This window comes from Myotis myotis, unplaced genomic scaffold (genome assembly GCF_014108235.1).
Source record: "Myotis myotis isolate mMyoMyo1 unplaced genomic scaffold, mMyoMyo1.p scaffold_m19_p_28, whole genome shotgun sequence".
NCBI lineage: Eukaryota > Metazoa > Chordata > Mammalia > Chiroptera > Vespertilionidae > Myotis > Myotis myotis.
This window is the reverse complement of record NW_023416333.1, coordinates 1,782,293-1,802,173: the sequence shown is the minus strand read 5'-3', so window position 1 is coordinate 1,802,173 and position 19,881 is coordinate 1,782,293. Positions and strand designations below refer to the sequence as shown.

General features: G+C 41.6%; 2 protein-coding genes across 2 annotated transcripts in view; both read left to right on the top strand.

Annotated features, from left to right (window-relative positions):
* Positions 1-19,881, top strand: part of LOC118649184 (zinc finger protein 615-like) — a 1,009,024-nt gene that overhangs the window by 497,075 nt on the left and 492,068 nt on the right. The window lies entirely within an intron of this gene.
* LOC118649194 (zinc finger protein 883-like) lies at positions 333-11,127 on the top strand. Its single transcript, XM_036296050.1, has 2 exons — positions 333-453; positions 8,918-11,127. Exons 1-2 carry the CDS (start codon positions 420-422, stop codon positions 10,879-10,881), a joined length of 1,998 nt encoding a protein of 665 aa, XP_036151943.1. The 5' UTR covers positions 333-419; the 3' UTR covers positions 10,882-11,127.

Sequence of the window (19,881 nt, the reverse complement as noted above, 5' to 3'; positions counted from 1 at the left end):
GTGAAGCATAAGCCCAGGTTTGTCTTTTTCTTGGAGAAATGATCTGGGAAACTGCCTTGGTATTGCTTGGCAGGAAGGCTGGGGCCCTGCAGGCATGGCTCAGAGCTTAGCTGCTGTCCCCCTTCCATACCCATCTGTTGTGCTGAGGGCAATCACAGTGAGTAATGGGACTGTTATGAGAGAGCAGCCAGCACTGGAATTAGGACCTGGTGTCCACACTAAACTGGGGAGCCCTGGATGAGGTTGAGGGTGGGGGGATGTGTAAGGAGTAGGAGTGTGGGTTCTCAGAGAGACAGCTCTGGTTTCAATTGTCTTAATTCTAACAGGTTGGCGTGACCTTTGAGGACATTGCCCTGTACTTCTCCAGGGAGGAATGGAGCCTCCTTGATGAGGGTCAGAGACAGCTGTACCTGAATGTGATGCTGGAGAACTTTGAACTTATATCCTCCCTGGGTAAGACCATCACTCTGGCTGGTTCCGGGGACCTGCCTTTGTATTTCCCCATGCCCCCCATCTCTGGGGTTGCTCTGTCCTCACCTGTGGACTATATACATTGCTAGATTTTTCCAGTTTTCTGGGTTCTTGCTGTGGCTGGCAGGGTTTGTTGTTTGCACTGCTCCCTTCTACACCTTTAGTCACAACACCTGCTGTACCGAACTCTTAAGGGTTTGTGGTTAGTTGTGTGACAGGGAGCCTAATGGATTCCAGTTGAGTAGTGAGCAAAAGCACATTCTTTATTCCTGTTGGTCATTTGTACATATATTTTTTAAAAGTATCTATACATCCTTAGTCTTATTTTATGTGTAAGTATTTTTTTATTGATTTCGGAGAGGGAGGGAGAGGGAGAGGGAGAGAGAGAGAGAGAGAGAGAGAGGGAGAGAAACATCAATGATGAGAGAGAATCATTGATCGGGTATCTCCTGCATGCCCCCTACTGGGGATGAGCCCACAACTTGGGCATGAATTCTGACCAGGAACCGATCCATGACCTCCTTGGTTCATGGATGGATGCTTAACCACAGGCAAACCAGCCAGGGCTTTAGTCCTAATTTTAACTATATTTATTAGCTATGAGTGTTTTGAATATTTTTCTAGTTTATAATAAGATACATCTCCTTGCTCTGTCAGGTTTGGCTCAGTGGATAGAGCGTCAGCCTGCGGACTGAAGTGTCCTGGGTTCGATTCCAGTCAAGGGCATGTACCTTGGTTGCGAGGACATCCCTAGTGGGGGGTGTGCAGGAGGAGGCTGGTCGATGTTTCTCTGTCATCCATGTCTCTAACTATCCCTCTCCCTTCCTGTCTGTAAAAAATCAATAAAATATATTTAAAAAAATACGTCTCCTTTTGCATTTGCTAAATTGTGCTCCCCAAATATTGCATTCTTGTTTTATGTACAAATTTCATGTTTTTGGCAACTCTGCATTCAGGAAGTGTAGTGTGGTATTTTTTCAGCAGGCTCAGATGCAGGTTAACAGTGTTTACCTATAAAGTGTTTTTAATGAATTTACGTAGAATTTTTTCAGCAACACTATTGTCTTCTTCACAACCTTCATTATAGTCTTGCCATAACATTACTTTCTCTCTGTATCACAGTATTTCCTTTATTTGGTTGACCTGAACCGAATCCATAATATCTTCAAAATGTTCATGTGATTTGCAAGTATCATTTCCCATCCTCCTATTTTAAAAAATATATTTTATTGATTTTTTTTACAGACAGGAAGGGAGAGGGATAGAAAGTTAGAAACATCGATGAGAGACAAACATCGATCAGCTGCCTCCTAGACAGCCCCACTGGGGATGTGCCCCCAACCAAGGTACATGCCCTTGACCGGAATCGAACCTGGGACCCTTCAGTCCGCAGGCCAGCGCTCTATCCACTGAGCCAACCCTGTTAGGGCTCCCATCCTCCTATTGTTGGCCTTTGCATTTCATTTTGTTAATTGCTATTGTGCTGAGGAAAAGCACTTTCATTTGTTTTAGCCCTGACTGTTGATTTTTCCTGTTTTGCCTGGTGGTTGGTGCCACATCCCAAAAATCATGTCTAAAACAAATCTCCAAACGTTTTCTCTGGGTTGTCTTGAAGGATTTTAAAGTTTGTGTTTTTTAAAATATTTTTTATTGATTTTTTACAGAGAGGAGGGGAGAGAGATAGAGAGTCAGAAACATCAATGAGAGAGAAACATCCATCAGCTGCCTCCTGCACACCTCCCATTGGGGATGTGCCCGCAACCAAGGTACATGCCCTTGACCGGAATTGAACGTGGGACCCCCGACTCCCCAGGCCAATGCTCTATCCACTGAGCCAAATGGTTTAGGGCAGGATTTTAAAGTTTTAATCGGGACTTTAATTCTTTCATGCAATCTGAGTAAATGTTTATCAGTGGCTTTGTTGTTTTCCATGTGAATATCTATTTTTTCAATACCCCTCATTGAAGAAACTGTCCTTTCTTAACATTTCTTGTGGTTTTGTCATAGAGGTTACCTGAACTTATGTACCTTTGTGCATCAGAACCACACTCTCACAAACTCAGCCACCTAGCTAGGGCTCTGCATTTTTTAAATTAATTTTAGGAGTTTATAGTGAGTTCTTTACAATTTCCTCCATGTAAGTTCATGTCATTTGGCAACATCTCTTGTGGGTTGTGCTTCAATGTCGGGTGTAATATCTCATCTTTCATTTCTTTTTAAAATTCATTTTATTGTTGTTTCTTTTGTTTTAGTTTGGATGAAGATTTGCCAGTTCTGTGCATCTTTTAACAAAATAGCTCTTAGCCATGTCAGGCATGGTGGTTAGAGTGTAGGCCCAAGCAACAAAGGGTTGGATTCCTGATTAAGTGCATGAAGCTGGATTGCAGTTTTGATCCTCCTACCTTGTTGGGCACCTGTGGAAGGCACCCAATCAATGTGTCTCTATCACGTATATGTTTCTGTGTGTTTTTCTCTCTCTTTCTCCCTTCCACTGTCTGGAAAAGTAAGTGAAAAATATAGTCTGGGGTGAGGATTAACAAGAACAAAAAGGTTAGCTCTTAGTTATGATATACTTTTGTCTCTAGTTTATTAATGGTGGTTCTTTTTTTTTTTTTTTTTTTTTAAATGGTTGTTCTAATATTCATTGTTTGGTTTTTTTGCTACCTTTGGGTATACTGTCCTTTTTTGTTTTCTTCTAAAATATATTTTTATTGATTTTAGCGAGGGGAAGGGGGAGGGATAGAGAGACAGAAACTTCAATTATGAGAGAGTATCATTGTTTATCTTCCTGCTGCATTCCCCTACTGGAGATCGTGCCCACAATCCAGCATATGACCTGACGGGGTATTGAACTGTGACATCCTGGTTCATAGGTTAATACTCGGGTTTACTTTCTTGTTGTGTTTCCAGTCTTCTGAGATGCAAGGTTAGGTTGTTTATTTGAGATCTTTTTTCTTAATGTAGAAATTTATTGCTCTAAACCAACGGTTCTCAACTTCTGGATCGCAACCCCTTTGGGGGTTGAACGACCCTTTCACAGGGGTCGCCTAAGACCATTGGAAAGTACATATATAATTACATATTGTTTTTGTGATTAATCACTATGCTTTAATTATGTTCAATTTGTAACAAAATACATCCTGCATATCAGATATTTATATTATGATTCATAACAGTAGCAAAACTACAGTCGCCACAACATGAAGAACTGTATTAAAGGGTCGTGGCATTAGGAAGGTTGAAAACCACTGCTCAAAACTTTCCTCGTAGAATTGCATTTCCTGCATTGTATACATAAGTGTTGGTAAATTGTGTTTGAATTCACTTTGTCTATTTATTTCAGATCTCTTTTCTGGGTTTTCTTTCACCCGCTGATCCTTCAGAAGTGTGTTGTTTAATTTTTACATATTTGTGTATTTTCCAGCTTTCTTGAAACTAAAACTGATTTCTAGTTTTATACATTGTTACTATATAAGGTCCTTGATGTGATCTCTTCTCAAACTTTGAGACTAGTATGTATTTATTCTGTTTTCTCTATAGTCTAGTCAGACTTCAATTATTCCTTATTGCTTTTGGATGGGATGTCTACCTGTTGTTGAAGGGGCAATGTTGAAGTTGCCTACTAATATTGTGTGTTTTTTTCCTGCCTTCAGATCTGATATTAGTTGCTTAATATAATTACTTACTCTGTTTTTTAGTGAATAATACTTCAAATTGTTATCCTTTTGATGAATTGACTGATACATCATTTGATTCACACATCATATGAAAGCTTATTTTATGATGAACTTTCTTGTAACAAATTTTTTTGGGAGACCTGTTTTGTGTGATAGAATTTTCCCCATCCCTGCTCTGTTTTGGTTTTATTTGCATGGGATATTTTTTGCATCTTTTTTCCCTTCCTATTTGGGTCCATAAAGATTGTAGGCAGCGTATATTGAGTCCAGTTTCCGTTTCTTTTATCTCTTCAGTGACTCTCTATATTCTGAATGAAGAATTTGTTTATGGGGCAACTATTGCCACTTCTTCATGGTTTCTGGCACTTCTGTAGTTCCTTTGTCTCCTGTTTTATTGTGATTTGATGATTTTGTACAGTGATTTGGTCCCTCTCTCTTTTGTATATCTATTACATTGTGTTTGTGATTTTCAAGACACTAACATAAAACAAGTCATACTCTTTGTAGTCCATTTCATCTTAACGCCTTCAATTGCATATAAAACTTCTCCCCTTGGACTCTCCACCACACACTTTTTCATAGATTAATGATGTCTCAAGTAAATTTTTTTCATGTTGTGTAGCTATTAAGGTACATGATGTCAAGTTCATCTTTTTTACTAGTTTAAATTTATTAACTTCTTTTTTTAATATATTTTATTGATTTTTACAGACAGGAAGGGAGAGAAGTAGAGAGTTAGAAACTTCGATGAGAGAGAAACATCGATCAGCTGCCTCCTACACACTCCCCACTGGGGATGTGCCCACAACCAAGGTAATCTTGAACTTTTGTCAGCATGTCTAAAAAGTCAGGTTGAGTGGCAATGAACTTCCCTAGCTTTTGTGTTTCTTGGAAAATACTTATTTCTGAAGATCAGGTTTTCTGAATAAAGTGTTGATGGTTTTCATTGAGTGTTTTCAATACATCATTTTATTTTCTAGTTTGCAAGGTTTCTTCAGAGGAATCTACTGATACCCTTCCTCTGTTGTTCCCCTGTGTGAGAGGTGTTCCTATTTTCTTTGTGTTTTCACAATTCTCTGTGCCTTTTGATTTTTTTACTGTTCTATTATAACATATCTTGATGAAGTATGGTTGGTGTCTTGAATCTGTACAGAAACCTCTTAGAGTGCATGCATTTGATTGTTCACATCTGTTTTTTCAGATTATGGAAGTTGGTTTCAGTTTATTTCTGAAAAATCAATGTTCTACCCTTCTTCTTCCTTTCTCCCTTTTGTCTTTCTTTCTGTCTCGTTCCATGACCAGCACACTTAGTGTTTCCTGGGATTCCCATAATGCAAATATAGGAAAACTTTATGGTGTTACTTAATATTACTTGCTGTATTCTTTTTTTTTTTTTTAATATATTTTATTGATTTTTTACAGAGAGGAAAGGAGAGGGATAGAGAGTTAGAAACATCAATGATAAAGAAACATCGATCAGCTGACTCCTGCACATCTCCTACTGGGGATGTGCCTGCAACCAAGGTACATGCCCTTGACCGGAATCGAACCTGGGACCCTTCAGTCCGCAGGCCGACACTCTATCCACTGAGCCAAACCGGTTACAGCTGTATTCTTTAAATTTATTTATTTTTTCTCCATCTGGATGATGTCAAGTGACCTGTTGTGGATATCACATATACTTTATGTCTGCTTTTGATACTCTTTATGGCATTATTTCATTTTATTCATTGTAATCAGGCAACTCCAACACTCTCTTTCATTCTTTTTTTATGATTTCTGTCTATCTGGTATTCTTTTGTTCTCTGTTGATGTCTTCATTATGTTGGTTCTATTTGTGTTCTCTTGGAGCTCGCAAACATTTTTAAATGTAAATATTTTGGATTTTTTATCAGGCTGTATGTAGTTCTTTATTTATTTGGTATCGATTAGTAGAAAATTATTATGTTGTCTTAATGGTGTCTTTCTTTTAGTCCTGTGTTGATGTCTACACATTCGATGAAGCAGTTACTCCTTTCCACTCTAGGGCCAATTCTAGTTCAAGAAGTACGTTCATCAGCATATGGAATCAAGGGTTTTGACTGGGTGGAGTGTTGTTTCAGGTTTGAGGAAGTACCAGGAGCCTAGTCTCCTTGAAGCTCCATGAGCTGAGGTTAGAATAACAAAAAGTATGGGTCCACAATGGCTTTGGCAGCAAATATTTTTTTTTTTAATGACAAGTGATGATTTTAGAGTCTTTGGTAGCAAATATTCTTTGGCACATGTTGATTTTTATTTTATTCCTGGGATAGGTTGTTGCCAAAGGGATTTCTTTCGGGATGCATGCTGATAAATATTATGGGTCCGCTGATTGAGTAGACTGTGGGGAGTTCACAGATGTTGCATGGACTTCTGTGATTCCTGAATGCAAAAATTTACATTATTTTTCACAGAGCAGGCCACTAAGATCCACATTAGTACAAGTGCAGTGGTTGATAGAGGAAACACTGACACTTTTTTTTTTTTTTTTTTTTTTTTTTACTGTGAGAGTACAGGTCCTTTTCTGCCAGGAACTGGACCTTTATGGATGCCACATATTAGATGGAGAAGATATGAGAAGTCATATGTATATAAGAGAGTCTTTATTGAAATCCAAGTAGCCATTGTTACTGAGGAGCCATTAGACAAAACAGTTCTTCAAAGTAAAGTTCTACAAGTAGTCTGTAAAATAGACAGCTGCATGCTGGCTGGTTAACACTGTCTCTTCCCTACAAAGCAGCCCCCAACATAGGAGCCATACTAAGTAGCTGCTGCTAACATAGCAAGCATTGCAAACACAGTAATCCAAACGAGTAGCTGTGTATTGGCTGGTCAGAAACGTACTTCACATCAACTTAGACAAAAGGGGATTCTTGCAAAATAGTGACATTATATAGGGTTTCCCAAAATTCACGCAAGATTTGAATTTTGTGTGAGCATTAACAACAACAACAACAAGAAAACATAAAAGCCTAATTTTACTTGGTTTATTGAATCAGGTTCTAATATCTGTTGCCCTTTGATTTCAATCCCTTCAATTTGATAAGCATTACCAAGTACCAGTTAGGCCCAGGAGCAGGGACAATGAAGACCAATGAAGACCACGGCTTTGCGTATGTGCCAGCAAAGCCATGGAGGCCATTTACCCGATGTCCTATTCCATACATAACCCTATACTGTATACTTTATGAATCAATAAAAAATTTACAATTTTTAACTATAAACCTGTGTTTTCTATCAAAATTACTTCTTGTGTGAATTTTGGGACATCCTATAGAAGGGCACACCTGCACAGTGTATAGCTTGCTGTGTCCATGCTTTTGTGCCTGTGTATATCAGATTAGCCTTGAACACTCTGATAAGGATTCCCACGCTCAGATTGACCTTGAACATCCTGTGTACTTTGGACAGGGCCCCCACCTTGACCCTAGCCAAATATGTTTGGTAACCCACTCTGGTCAGCTCTTTGTATTTCAGCTTTTTTTTGCTCTGCTGAATTCCTTTTAGTGTTAATTGCACTCTTTTCTTTTTAATCCTCACTCTTTTGTCCTCAGCTGCTTTTCAGGGAGAGTGGAAAGGAGTGAACAGATTGGGGAACATTGATATGAGAGAGACATAATGACAAGTTGCCTCCCGCACCCACTTGATGGGGCAGGAGCTAACCTCCACCGATGTGTGTAACCTTGACAAGGAATCAATCCTCTACCCTTCCATCTGCGCTCCAAGCATTGAGCAAAATCGGCCAGGGTTTCATTGTACTCTTAACCCCTTGTAGTGGTTTTTATTCCTGGATAACTGTCTACTTGTTCTGAGAGTGGAAAGGATTATCATGTATCTGCCATCTTGCTGATGTCACTCACATAGATTTCTTTTCCTGTGATAACTGTTGCACTTTGTAGTTCTTCCACAATGCTCACCATGCATCTCTTTGTTTTTTTCTTTTGGATTTATATCATCTGAATCCCATATGCTGAAACAATTGGGATTCATGGGGAAGAATCATTTGTGCATCACAGAAGAAACACGACCTGATGAATGACAGGGTGGACCCAGAGGTGGTCTTGCCTTGGTGAAGGCCTGTTGGAAAAGTTTTGACAACAGAGCTTTGTGAAAGTCATAACTAGGAACCCATTTTGATCAAATGTATTTTGTTGCCATGACCCATTCCTCACCCAATTCTACTTGTACTTGCTTATTGTTAACACTTGGCCAACTCCTCTGTTGTAATAGTGTTCATTTCTACCCGGATTCCAAGTGCACAGATAACTTTATCTTCTCTAAGCATTGCCCCTCTACCTCTTTCACAGTTCTCTCTTTATGGCGAACCCACCTTAGTCTATGCCTGCAGAGCTTTAGAGTACACATGTATTCTTGTGTTAACCTTGAACATCTTGTGCTCCAGTACAATAGTTTTTTGTGAGTTTGAACACATTCAAATTCTCCTACGCAGACTCAGGTTCCCAAAATGAAAGGTCCTAAAAGAAGCCGTCTGTAGAGGATCAGTGAGCAGAGCCTTCTTCTCTTCTATGTTTCCCATTCTATGTTTCCGTCCCTGCCTTGATGAGATTTTCACCATTGACTAATCTTTGGGGCCACGTAATGTATAACAGCTATTTCCTTGGAGTCCAACTCACTTGTCTGAAAATCATTCTATGAAATCATGCCTAGTCATGACAGATAAACATTTGTAGTAAAGATATTCTGTTTTCATAAGGTCAACATGTATTTCACCAGCGTTTCCTTTTGTTCAGGTTGTTGCTGTGGAGCAGAGAATGTGGAGGAACCCACTGAACAGAATGATTCTGTAAGAGTGTCACAGGCAAGGAATCCCAAGTTAGCCTTGTCTTCCAAGAAGAGCCACCCCTGTGAGAGTTGTGGACTAGTTTGGGGAAACATTTTCCACTTGACTGAGCTGCAGGGACAGATACTGTTGAGGTGTGGGGCATGTGCAAAACATTTTTATTTCAGTGCAAAATCTCACCAGCAGCATGTGAGAGAGAACATGTTGATTAGAGGTGTGAGCAAGATGTCACTTTCAAACATCTGCAATTTCAATGTTTACCAGAATTATTTCACCTGTAGGGAGGTTGGGCAGGGCACACTTACCTGGTCAGGACATCTTCATCTTAAGGCTTCTCAGACCAGGGACAGGCCAAATGATATTTCAAAGGGTGGATTAGCATTTCAGAGGAGAAAAAGTTTTTACACCAGAAAGGAATTTGAGGAAGACATTGGCAGTAGTAATCTTCATCATCATCAGACAGTTCACACTGGAGAAAAGCCTTATAAATGCATTGAATGTGGGAAATCTTTTACCAGTATCAGTGGCCTCTATTATCATCAAAGCTTTAAAAGTGGACAGAAACCTTATAAATGCATTGAATGTGGAAAATCTTTTATCACTGGCAGTCAGCTTCGTCGTCATCAGAGAGTGCACACTGGAGAAAAGCCTTATAAATGCTGTGAATGTGAGAAATCATTTACCAATTTGAGTAGCCTCCGTTATCATCAAGGTTCTCACACTGGAGAAAAGCCTAATAAATGCAGTGAATGTGAGAAATCTTTTATTACTAGTAGTGAGCTTCGTCATCATCAGAGATTTCACACTGGAGAAAAGCCTTATAAATGCAATGAATGTGGGAAATCTTTTACCATGAGGTATTACCTTCATTGTCATCAGAGAATTCACACTGGAGAAAAGCCTTATAAATGCAGTGAATGTGGGAAATCTTTTATCACTAGTAGTGAGCTTCATCATCATCAGAGATTTCACACTGGAGAAAAGCCTTACAAATGCAGTGACTGTGGAAAATCTTTTATCACCAGCAGTGAGCTTCGTTGTCATCAGAGACTTCACACTGGAGAAAAGCCTTATAAATGCAGTGAATGTGAGAAATCTTTTATCACTAGCAGTGAGCTTCATTGTCATCAGAGAATTCACACTGGAGAAAAGCCTTATAAATGCAATGAATGTGGGAAATCATTTACCAATTGCAGTAGCCTCCATTATCATCAAAGTTCTCACACTGGAGAAAAGCCTTATAAATGCAGTGAATGTGGGAAATCTTTTATCACTAGGAGTGAGCTTCGTCATCATCAGAGAGTTCACACTGGAGAAAACCTTTATAAATGCAATGAATGCGGAAAATCTTTTACCACTAGCATTCACCTTCATTGTCATCAGAGAGTTCACACTGGAGACAAGCCTTATAAATGCAGTGAATGTGGGAAATCTTTTACCACTAGCAGGTACCTTTATTGTCATCAGAGAGTTCACACTGGAGAAAAGCCTTATAAATGCAGTGAATGTGGAAAATCATTTACCCGTAGCAGTGGCCTTCGTTATCATCAAAGTTTTCACACTGGACAAAAGCCTTATAAATGTAGTGAATGTGGGAAATCTTTTCCCATTAGCACTGCCCTTCATTGTCATCAGAGGATTCACACTGGAGAAAAACCTTATAAATGCAATGAATGTGGGAAATCTTATACCTGGAGTTCCTGCCTTGTTCGTCATCAGAGAGTTCATACTGGAGAAAAGCCTTATAAATGCAGTGTATGCAGGAAGTCTTACATCACTAACAGTGAGCTTCGTCGTCATCAGAGATGTCACAATGGAGAAAAGCCTTATAAATGCAGTGGATGTGGGATGTCATTTACCAATTGGAGTAGCTTCTGTTACCACAAACGTTCTTACACTGGAGAAAAGTCTTAGAGTGAATGTGGGAAATCTTTCAAAAGTAGCAATGGTCTCCAGTATCATCAGAGAGTTCACACTGGAGAAAGCTAGTATGGGTGCAAATAACATGAGATATGTCTCAGCCAAATTTCTAAATTTGCTCTACACATGTGAGTCCAAATGAGAATAATTACTTAGATGTGTACAAAATGTAGTTTTTTAGTTAGATCTTAACAATAGTATAAGAAAATTTGTGGCCGAAGCCGGTTTGGCTCAGTGGATAGAGCGTCGGCCTGCGGACTGAAGGGTCCCAGGTTCGATTCTGGTCAAGGGCATGTACCTGGGTTGCGGGCACATCCCTGGTGGGGGATGTGCAGGAGGCGGCTGGTCGATGTTTCTCTCTCATCAATGTTTCTGACTCTATCTCTCTCCCTTCCTCTCTGTAAAAAATCAATAAAATATATTTAAAAAAAAAAAAAGAATTTGTGAAGTCTCATTTGCCTGAATTGTATCTCATACATGTAATCACCTACATTATATAAAGTCCCCATAAGTGTTTTTGTTGTTTTTATTTTTATATTTGAAGTATACATATCTATGTTTCACTTTCCAACATACAAAGATGTGTTGCCAGATCTATGTCACTACATATTTCTGTTGCTGAAGGTATTTCACCTGAACTACCTATAAGGCCCCTACAGATGGCATCGATCACCATCCTCTTGTTCCCAGGGAAGTTTGTGTAGTTTGTTGAAGAAAATTAGGAATACCTGAGCCCTTCTGAATTGTTTTCCTTCTCACAAGTTGCCATATAGGGCTCATTAGTGTTGACCCCAGAAAACATAGTATTGCAGAGCTACTGCCATTCTCAAGGGCATACTTTCCCTAGATGCCAGTGATGAATTTATTGAGTGCCTAAGTCATCAATGCAAGAACTGCTAGTCTCATGTCTCTGGTTTGTAAAATAATAAAGGCTTTTTCCTAAGACTTCTCATCTTGGGTTTGCTGTTTACTCTATGAGTTATAAGGAGATCTGGGCTCTCCTAGCATGATCAGGAGAAAAACATATGGGGTCTCAAACATTTTTGCCTTTGAGGGAATAGTATGGTGCAGAAATTTCCAGAGCAGTTTTTGCCAAATTTTCATTTCTGCCCCGTTTTCCTAGGAATCACTGTGGACTCTAGTCCTCATGTGATGTCTGGATGCTTTGCGACACAGATCACTCCAAAGTGGGTGTTGTGATAACCTGAAGTATATCTTCCAGCAGCATGAATTTTTTTCTTGTTTTTCAAGGGATCCCCATACACTTGAAGGGAATTTCTTGTCCAGGTATTGCAGAGGGCCTTGAGACCTAAAGCCTACAATTCTATGGGTGACTGTCACTGTTGGGAGTACAATAGTAGTTAGAGGAAACCATTACAGAAACGGTGACCTAGTGAGTTTTGCTGAGGATTGCAGCCCATTAGATGGAATGTTCCTCATCTAACCTTGCATCCAGGAATGTTTCGGAGGAAAAAACAGCTGGAGTGGTGTGTACCGGTACACAGATCTGAGGATCTCCCGGCATGTTTATCTTCTGTCAATCGAGTCATTGTCATTCAGTGTAATTAAGAGGTCTTATGGCTTCCTGTATCTTCTCAGATGTTCCCATCAGAGCCATTTGTGCACCGGCAGAAATACAAAGACGAAGGCAGTGTCTGTAGACCAGTGATGTGGCTTTTGTGACCCAGCCAGCATTCTTGTCGGTTTGGGTGAAAGTTCTTTATTGTTGGTTACATTTCTGTCATTGAGGCTAGACTTGCGCCCAGAGGGCATAAGGTGTATTGAATATAGACTTGCCCAACCTATTTTTCTAATATAGTTAAATATACACGTTTTTAAATTTTGAATCATTTTAAAAAAGGCATAATGAGTAAAGTACAGGTTAGGTATACTGTTTCATAAATCATGATGTGTTCATGAAACTAAAGCCATCATTATACTCATAACTAGAGTCCTGGTGCACAGATTCATACACTGGTGAGGTCACTCAGCGTGGCCTGTGGGGATTGATCTGAAACTGGCATCCATCATCTCCCAAGTACCAACTGGCAAGGCGACCAGAGAGGAGCCTGAGCCAAGGCCAGGTACCGTGATGCTCCCGCTCATCCTGGTCCTGCTGCTGCTGCCACTGGTGCTCAGTTGGTTCGGTGCTGCACCGCCGTGGTCTCTGCGCACCCATTCTAAGGTAATACTGGCACGCCCATGTCTGAGAAGCAGCAGTGAGCTCATGCTCAGTCAGTTTCAATGCTGGTCTTGATCCTGGTCCTGGTCAGGATGGGGTAGGGGTGTGCAGGGGCAGTGAACACGGGAGAGGCTCGTGCCTTCACAGCTGTGCTTGCCAGCTCGAAGCCTGGCATCTATCCCTGTAGGTGAGCTGAGTGGCGCTTCTGCTTTGGGAACGCACTGACCACCAGGGGACAGCTCCTGCATTGAGCATCTACTCCCTGGTGGTCAGTGCGCATCATAGCGACTGGTCTCTTAGGCTTTTCTATACGTAGATATTGTCCATATCTGTCACTGTAATCTTGGTTCATGACTTTTTTTAATGTGTACATGTGCTTCACAGACTAACAAGTAACCAGTGATTTACATTCCATTTCAATAGATCACTGCATTTTCTAAGTATTTTTCTGCTTTATTTCTCATAAATTTTTGGATATTTATTAAAGATATATTAGTAACTCATCTTTTTTTATGATATTTTTACTTGGAATATATCACCAATAGTTTATCCAAATGAGTATTTGGTCATTTCTAAAAAGCTGGTACAAAGTATCCTATATAATAAAAGGCTAATATGCTAATAAACTGAACTGCAGAAAGACCGGTTGCTATTAGGCACACTGACCACCAAGGGGAAGACGCTCAATGCAGAGCTGCCCCTGGTGGTCAGTGCGCTCCCATGGGGAGCGCCACTCAGCCAGAAGCCTGCTCACAGCTGGTGAGAACAGAGTCGGTGGGAGCCTCTCCTGCCTCCGTGGCAGTGGCAGCGCTAAGGATGTCCGTCAGTGGGACATCCCCCAAGGGCTCCCAGAGTGCAAGAGGATGCAGGCCAGGCTGAGGAACCCCCCTCCACGTGCAATGGGCCGCTAGTCTATCTTACCTAATAATAGACAAACATGTAAATTGACCATACCTTCGCTACGCCAATCAGGAGAGTATGCAAATTAACCCAACAAAGATGGTGGTTAATTTGCATACACAAGCACAAGCGGCCTGGGTCCCAGGAACATCCTCGGGACCCAGGTCGCTCCTAGTCTGTAGGCCTGCGCATAGGTCCTGAGCAGCTAGGGTCCCAGAACGCCCCGGCCGATCTGGGCCAATGGGCGCAGGTGCCAAGTGGATGTTCTCGCCCTGTGGCTGCTTGCGCCTGTGCAGGTGCCAAGCAGCAGCCTGGGTCCACGCCCCCCAGCCCAGCACCCATCACAGAGGCAAACAGGCCAAGCCAGGCCTCCCCGAGATCGGTCCTGGGGTGAACAGAACAGGCCTTCCTGCAATCACTGGTGGGTGAACAGGCCAGGCCTCCCCGCAAACTATCTCAGGGCAAACAGAACAGGCCTCCCTGCGAACGATCGCAGGGTGAACAGAACAGGCCTCCCTGCGATTGCTGGTGGGGTGAACAGGCCAGGCCTCCCCCATTCGCTCTCAGGGCGAACAAAACAGGCCTCCCTCTGAGGCAAACAACAGGCCACGCCTCCCTGCGATCCCAGGCGAAGAAGCCGTTCTGCTGACCAGCCTGCGCTATGGACCTGTTTGGGTGGGTGGCGCAGAGTCCAGGGCCTCTAGCCTGCAGCCACAGGAAGTCTCCCTCTTTCCAGAGTTAGGAGTACTAGCCCAGGTTCACCCAGCGCCGGGTCTTGACTGCCGGGGTAAGTTCCTGCAGGCTGGGGTTTGATCCCTAGGCATTAGCAGTAGGAGACCAGTGCCTTTGTTACTGCTGTGTGTCCAGGTTTTAATTGAACAAATGCCCGGTGGTCCCGGGTGCCAGCTTAGCAAAATCTTTTAGGAGAAGAATTCTGTCTGGGTTTCCTCAAATTCCCTCAGCTACTACTCACCCCTCTGTACAAGCGCAGAACAAATGAGACCACTTAAATAAAAATCAGAGATCTCCAGCAACGGTGGGCCTCTCTCATCACAGTCATTTGGACTGGATGGCATTTGAGTATTTATCTAGGCACCATGACAGGGAACACACAAGCTCAAGTCATGATCTCTGCACTTAAATAATTCACAATCTTATTAGATAGAGCGAGTGGGTGATAAAAGCGCAGTAATGACATCAGAATGTAAGGCAACAATATAGAGAGGAACAGAGGCAATTGCTAGGATGATTTTCCAACAAATAGTACAAAGAGTATGTGCTGTGAGTTAAATACAAAAATATGCGTGGAAGTAGCTGGTTCATGAGTATGGGATCCCTTCCTATTTTACAGGAAACTGAGTTCCATGTGAACTGTGTAATATGCTATGATATCTGAGGCACAGGACAAGGGAGGCCCTAAAGGTACTATGCTTTGAAATTTGAGCCATTTATTGTTCAATGTGATTTATTTCTGCACGCCTCAGTTTTGTAATAGTTAAATTACTAGAATAATACATTTTGCTATAAAATATTACTAGAAGAGCAAATGATCAGGTGACATTATTATTTTCTATAAATGAACACAATTTCTGGTACGCTAAAGTGATAGGTATTATAGAAATATTCAGGGGGGGGAAAGGAGACATATGTAATACTCTTTGTAATACTAAAGAAATAAAAATTATTAAAAAAATAGAAATATTCAGATAGGAAGACCTACAGGCTTGATTACAAGTTAGGCTTACTATCACAACCCAAATTTATTGCTTAAAAAAAAAAAAGCAGGGAGCCAACTAGAAACTTAATCAAATATAAGCCCTTGAAGGGCAAATGTAAATTAGATAAGCTTTGCTATTACAAGAGCAAGAAAAAATTCAGATGCAAGAATAAGAAGCACACTGCATCCATTCTAAGTTGCTGTTAAAAAGAATGATATACTATGAAAATACTTAATACAGATTGTAAAGAGATTTGTTCAAAGAGGATTACCTAGAGTAGGTGGTATTTCAGTTAATTATTTTAAATGTGAAGAAGTTAGATAAGAAAAAGGTGTAGGGGTCCCAAATTGCAGAGGGTGCAGGCGGGGCTGAGGGATGCCCCCCCCCCCCGTGCACGAATTTCATGCACTGGGCCTTAGTGTGTGTGTGTGTGTGTGTGTGTGTGTGTGTGTGTGTGTGTGTGTATATATATATATATATATATATATATATATATATATATATATAATAATACGCAAATTGGCTGGGATGCCATAACACTCACAAACAGCTCAGGAGGAGGTTGCACGCAGATGGGCGGGAGGGGACTGCTTGCACTGTGAGGCAAGCCACATATGGCGCAGCCCTGGAGCGGAGGCAGGGGGGCGTGCCCAAGCCGCTGCTGCCACCCGGTCCCAGCAGGCCTGCTTCTGTGCATGAGCTGCAGAGGAAACACCTTTTCCGACCACTCACTGGCTAAGCTCCCTGTACTCCACTGGCAGTGTTCTTAATAACTTGGATAATAAGACTCCAAGAAGGTGATCAAGAGTTTTTCCACCTCACTCCTGGAGGAAAAAATGAAGGTCCACTGCTGGAGGGGCTAAGAAATGTCATATCCTGCCCTAGCCGGTTTGGCTCAGTGGATAGAGAATGGGCGTAGGTTTGATTCTGATCTAGAGCATGTACCTAGGTTGCAGGCTCTTCCCTGGCCAGGGCCCAGGTCAGGCCTCATGCAGGAGGCAACCAATCGAAGTGTCCACCTCACATTGATGTTTCTCTGACTTTTCCTCTCTCTTCCACACTCTCTAAAAATGGAAAAATATCCTCATATGAGGATAAAAAAAGAAAGAAATGTCATATCCTATGAAAGAGACATCTTGAAAATGCCTAAAGAAATTTGTCATTTTTTTGTGGTGAATGGACTGGAGTCCATATTGATGAAAACACCTTGGCAGCTGGCAGTGGCAGTGGCAGTAGCAGCAGGGTGATGGGGGTGGTGCCTTCCCCTCATAAGCCCGCAGAGGGAGGCCAGACTGCGTATTAGGCCTAAGCCCTCAGTAGGACATCCCCTGAGGGCTCCAGGACTGTGAGAGGAGTCAGTCTGGGCTGAGGGACCCCCCCTCCCCCACAACTGCATGAATTTCATGCACCAGAATTTCTAGCATAAAAGCCTAATATGCTAAGTGTCTGACCAAGAGGTCGACCAATCGACCAGTTGCTATGATGCAAACTGACCACCAGGGGTAGACGCTCCGACCAGTAGGTTAGCTTGCTGCTGGGGTCTGGCTGATTAGGACATTGGTGAGACAGGGCCGACATGCCCTGGAGCCCTCCTGTAGTTCCTTACCAGTGGCCAACCTCTCTCAGGGACTGGGCGAGACCGCCTGGATGGTCCTGATTGCCAGCCAGGCAGAAGGACCTCAACCGTGCATGAATTTGTGCACCAGGCCTCTAGTTAATGTATAATTCTTTTTCTTAAAAAAAAATATATTGATTTTTACAGAGAGGAAGGGAGAGGGATAGAGAGTTAGAAACATCGACCAGCTGCCGCCTGCACACCCCCTACTGGGGATGTGCACGCAACCTAGGTACATGCCCTTGACTGGAATCGAACCTGGGCCCTTTCAGTCCGCAGGCCGATGCTCTATCCACTGAGCCAAACCAGTTAGGGCTGTATAATTCTTTATATGACTAGAAGTTTCATTTACCTTTACCAAAAATTCAGTGCCTAATCTGAGTTGGTTTGTAGTTGAATGTTTAAATTTACAAAAATTAACATTCTGTGATCTAAACTGAATATACCATCATGGATTCTGTAGCTTACTTGCTGGGGTGTGATCCCATGCATAGTAGGATTACTAGTTCAATTACTGGGCTTGTGCCTGGGTTGTATGCTAGCTCCCCAGAATGGGGTGCGGAGGAGTCAGCTGGTCAATGTTTCCCTCTCAAATCGTGTTTCTCTTCCTCTCCCTTTTTCTCTCTCCAAATATTAATAAAATTGCCTGTCTGGTGTAGCTCATTCATTGAGCTTTGACCTATGAACCACATAGTCATGGTTCGATTCCAAGTCAGGGCACATTTCCAAGTTGCCAGCTCAAATCCCAGTGTTGGGTGTGTTGGAGGCAGCCAATTAATGATTCTCTCTCATCACTGGTACTTCTTTCTATTTCTCTAAAAAGTCAATAAATATATATTTTTAAAAATTAATAAAATGTTCTTTAGAAATAAACTGATTGTACCTTTTTGCATTTTTCCACCAGTGTGTGAGGTGTTCACATTCTACATAGTCTAGAGATTAAACGTATTCTGTAATTTTGTCATTCTACCTCACTGTTGTTTGATTGTATTTTTTCTAAGAATAAGTCAGAAGTTTGTTGTTGTTCTTGTTTGTTTGTTTTTATAAATCCTCAACTGAGGATATTTTTTCTATTGATTTTTAAATTTTTTATGTATTTATTTATTTTTAATTGATTTCAGAGAGGAAGTGAGAGAAATACACATCCATGATGAGAGAGAATCCTGCATGGGCTGTCTCCTGCACTCCCCGTACTGGGGATGCAGCCCAGAACACAGGCATGTGCCCTTGGCCCAAATCAAACCTGGGATCCTTCAGTTCCAGGCAGATGCTCTATCCACTGAGGCAAACCAGGTAGGGCCCCGTGTCAGAACTTTGCGGAGAGTGTCAGACCACTCCTGTGATCATTCTTCCAGTTTCAGTGTCCTGGAGGTTAGTTTCATTTAGAAGTTATTTCTAGCCCTAGCCGGTTTTAGATTTTTTTCAACTCCTCTGCTACGTTACTTAGTTTTAATGCTTTATGACATGTTCCAATTGGGTTTATACTTCACTGTGTTTTTTGCTCTGAATTTTAAAAAGTAGATTTTTATTGATTTCAGAGACGAAGGGAGAGGGAGAGAGTGATAGAGACATCAATGATGAGAGAGAATCATTGATCAGTGGCCTCCTGCACTTGGACACCCCCCCCTCCCCCCCCGGCCCCACTTCAGATCAAACCTACACCTCAGGCTTCTACCCAAAACAGAAATCAAACCCTAATCTCCTCTTTCATAGGTTGATGCTCGTACAGTAAGCCACACCAGGCAGACTTGGTCCTAATTTTTAAGTAGTACAAGGTTCTTACAGAATTATGAATTTTAAAGATTCACTGCACATATGCATACCCATCATCATTTGTTATTTATAATATTTCATGTGGTTTTAAAGTTCTGGAGCTGTATATACATAGCTCATCTTTCAGTATGAATATGTATTTCATTTACAGTAAGTATAATTTGTGAATATTTGTGCAATCTTATCTCATAGAGAATGCCTGAAACATCAACTCCGCTGACATCTTCAATATGTCTATAAGGGACGAATTATCTTTCACTATGATAATTACAGTGGCATCTTCACATTAACAAAAACACCAGTTACTTTGCCAGAATTCAAGTCTCCCAAAAGTGTATTTATCTCTATTGATGTGCAAGTAAAAGTTAAACAAGAGTTCAATTTAAAGTTTATATTATGCATGCTAGTTCTTCTTTACTTCAAAGGTATGTCCTACATTCTATTCCCCACCACCACACCCCCCGGCCTTGCTCAATTGAGCTCAGCTCAGGTGCATTCACATCGCTATACATCATCTCTCCGCCTCATAACCCTGAACCCTACAGCCTGGGTTCAGGGTGCCTGTCACTTCCTGCAACTCAGTTCCCTGTCAAGGACCCTGAGGAAGGTGGAGGGGAGAGAGGAGTGTTGTGGCTTCTGAGGACAAAGGAAATGCAGGGAAGAGTAGAGTAGACAGGGGTTACGTGTATCTGAAATTACGCTGAGGATGTGGGTGGTGAGTATTGAAACCAAGATCAGAGACAGGCATGGAAGATTTCAGAGCTGCATGCCCTGCCTTCCCCAGGCTGTGGGGTCCACCAGGAATT

What these genes read in the sequence shown, in the direction of transcription:
- LOC118649194 (XM_036296050.1), top strand. Translation starts at nt 420, where the DNA reads ATGCTGGAGAACTTTGAACTTATATCCTCCCTGG. An exon ending in TGAACTTATATCCTCCCTGG is followed by an intron (nt 454 to 8,917) that starts GTAAGACCATCA and finishes CCTTTTGTTCAG; the next exon opens with GTTGTTGCTGTGGAGCAGAG.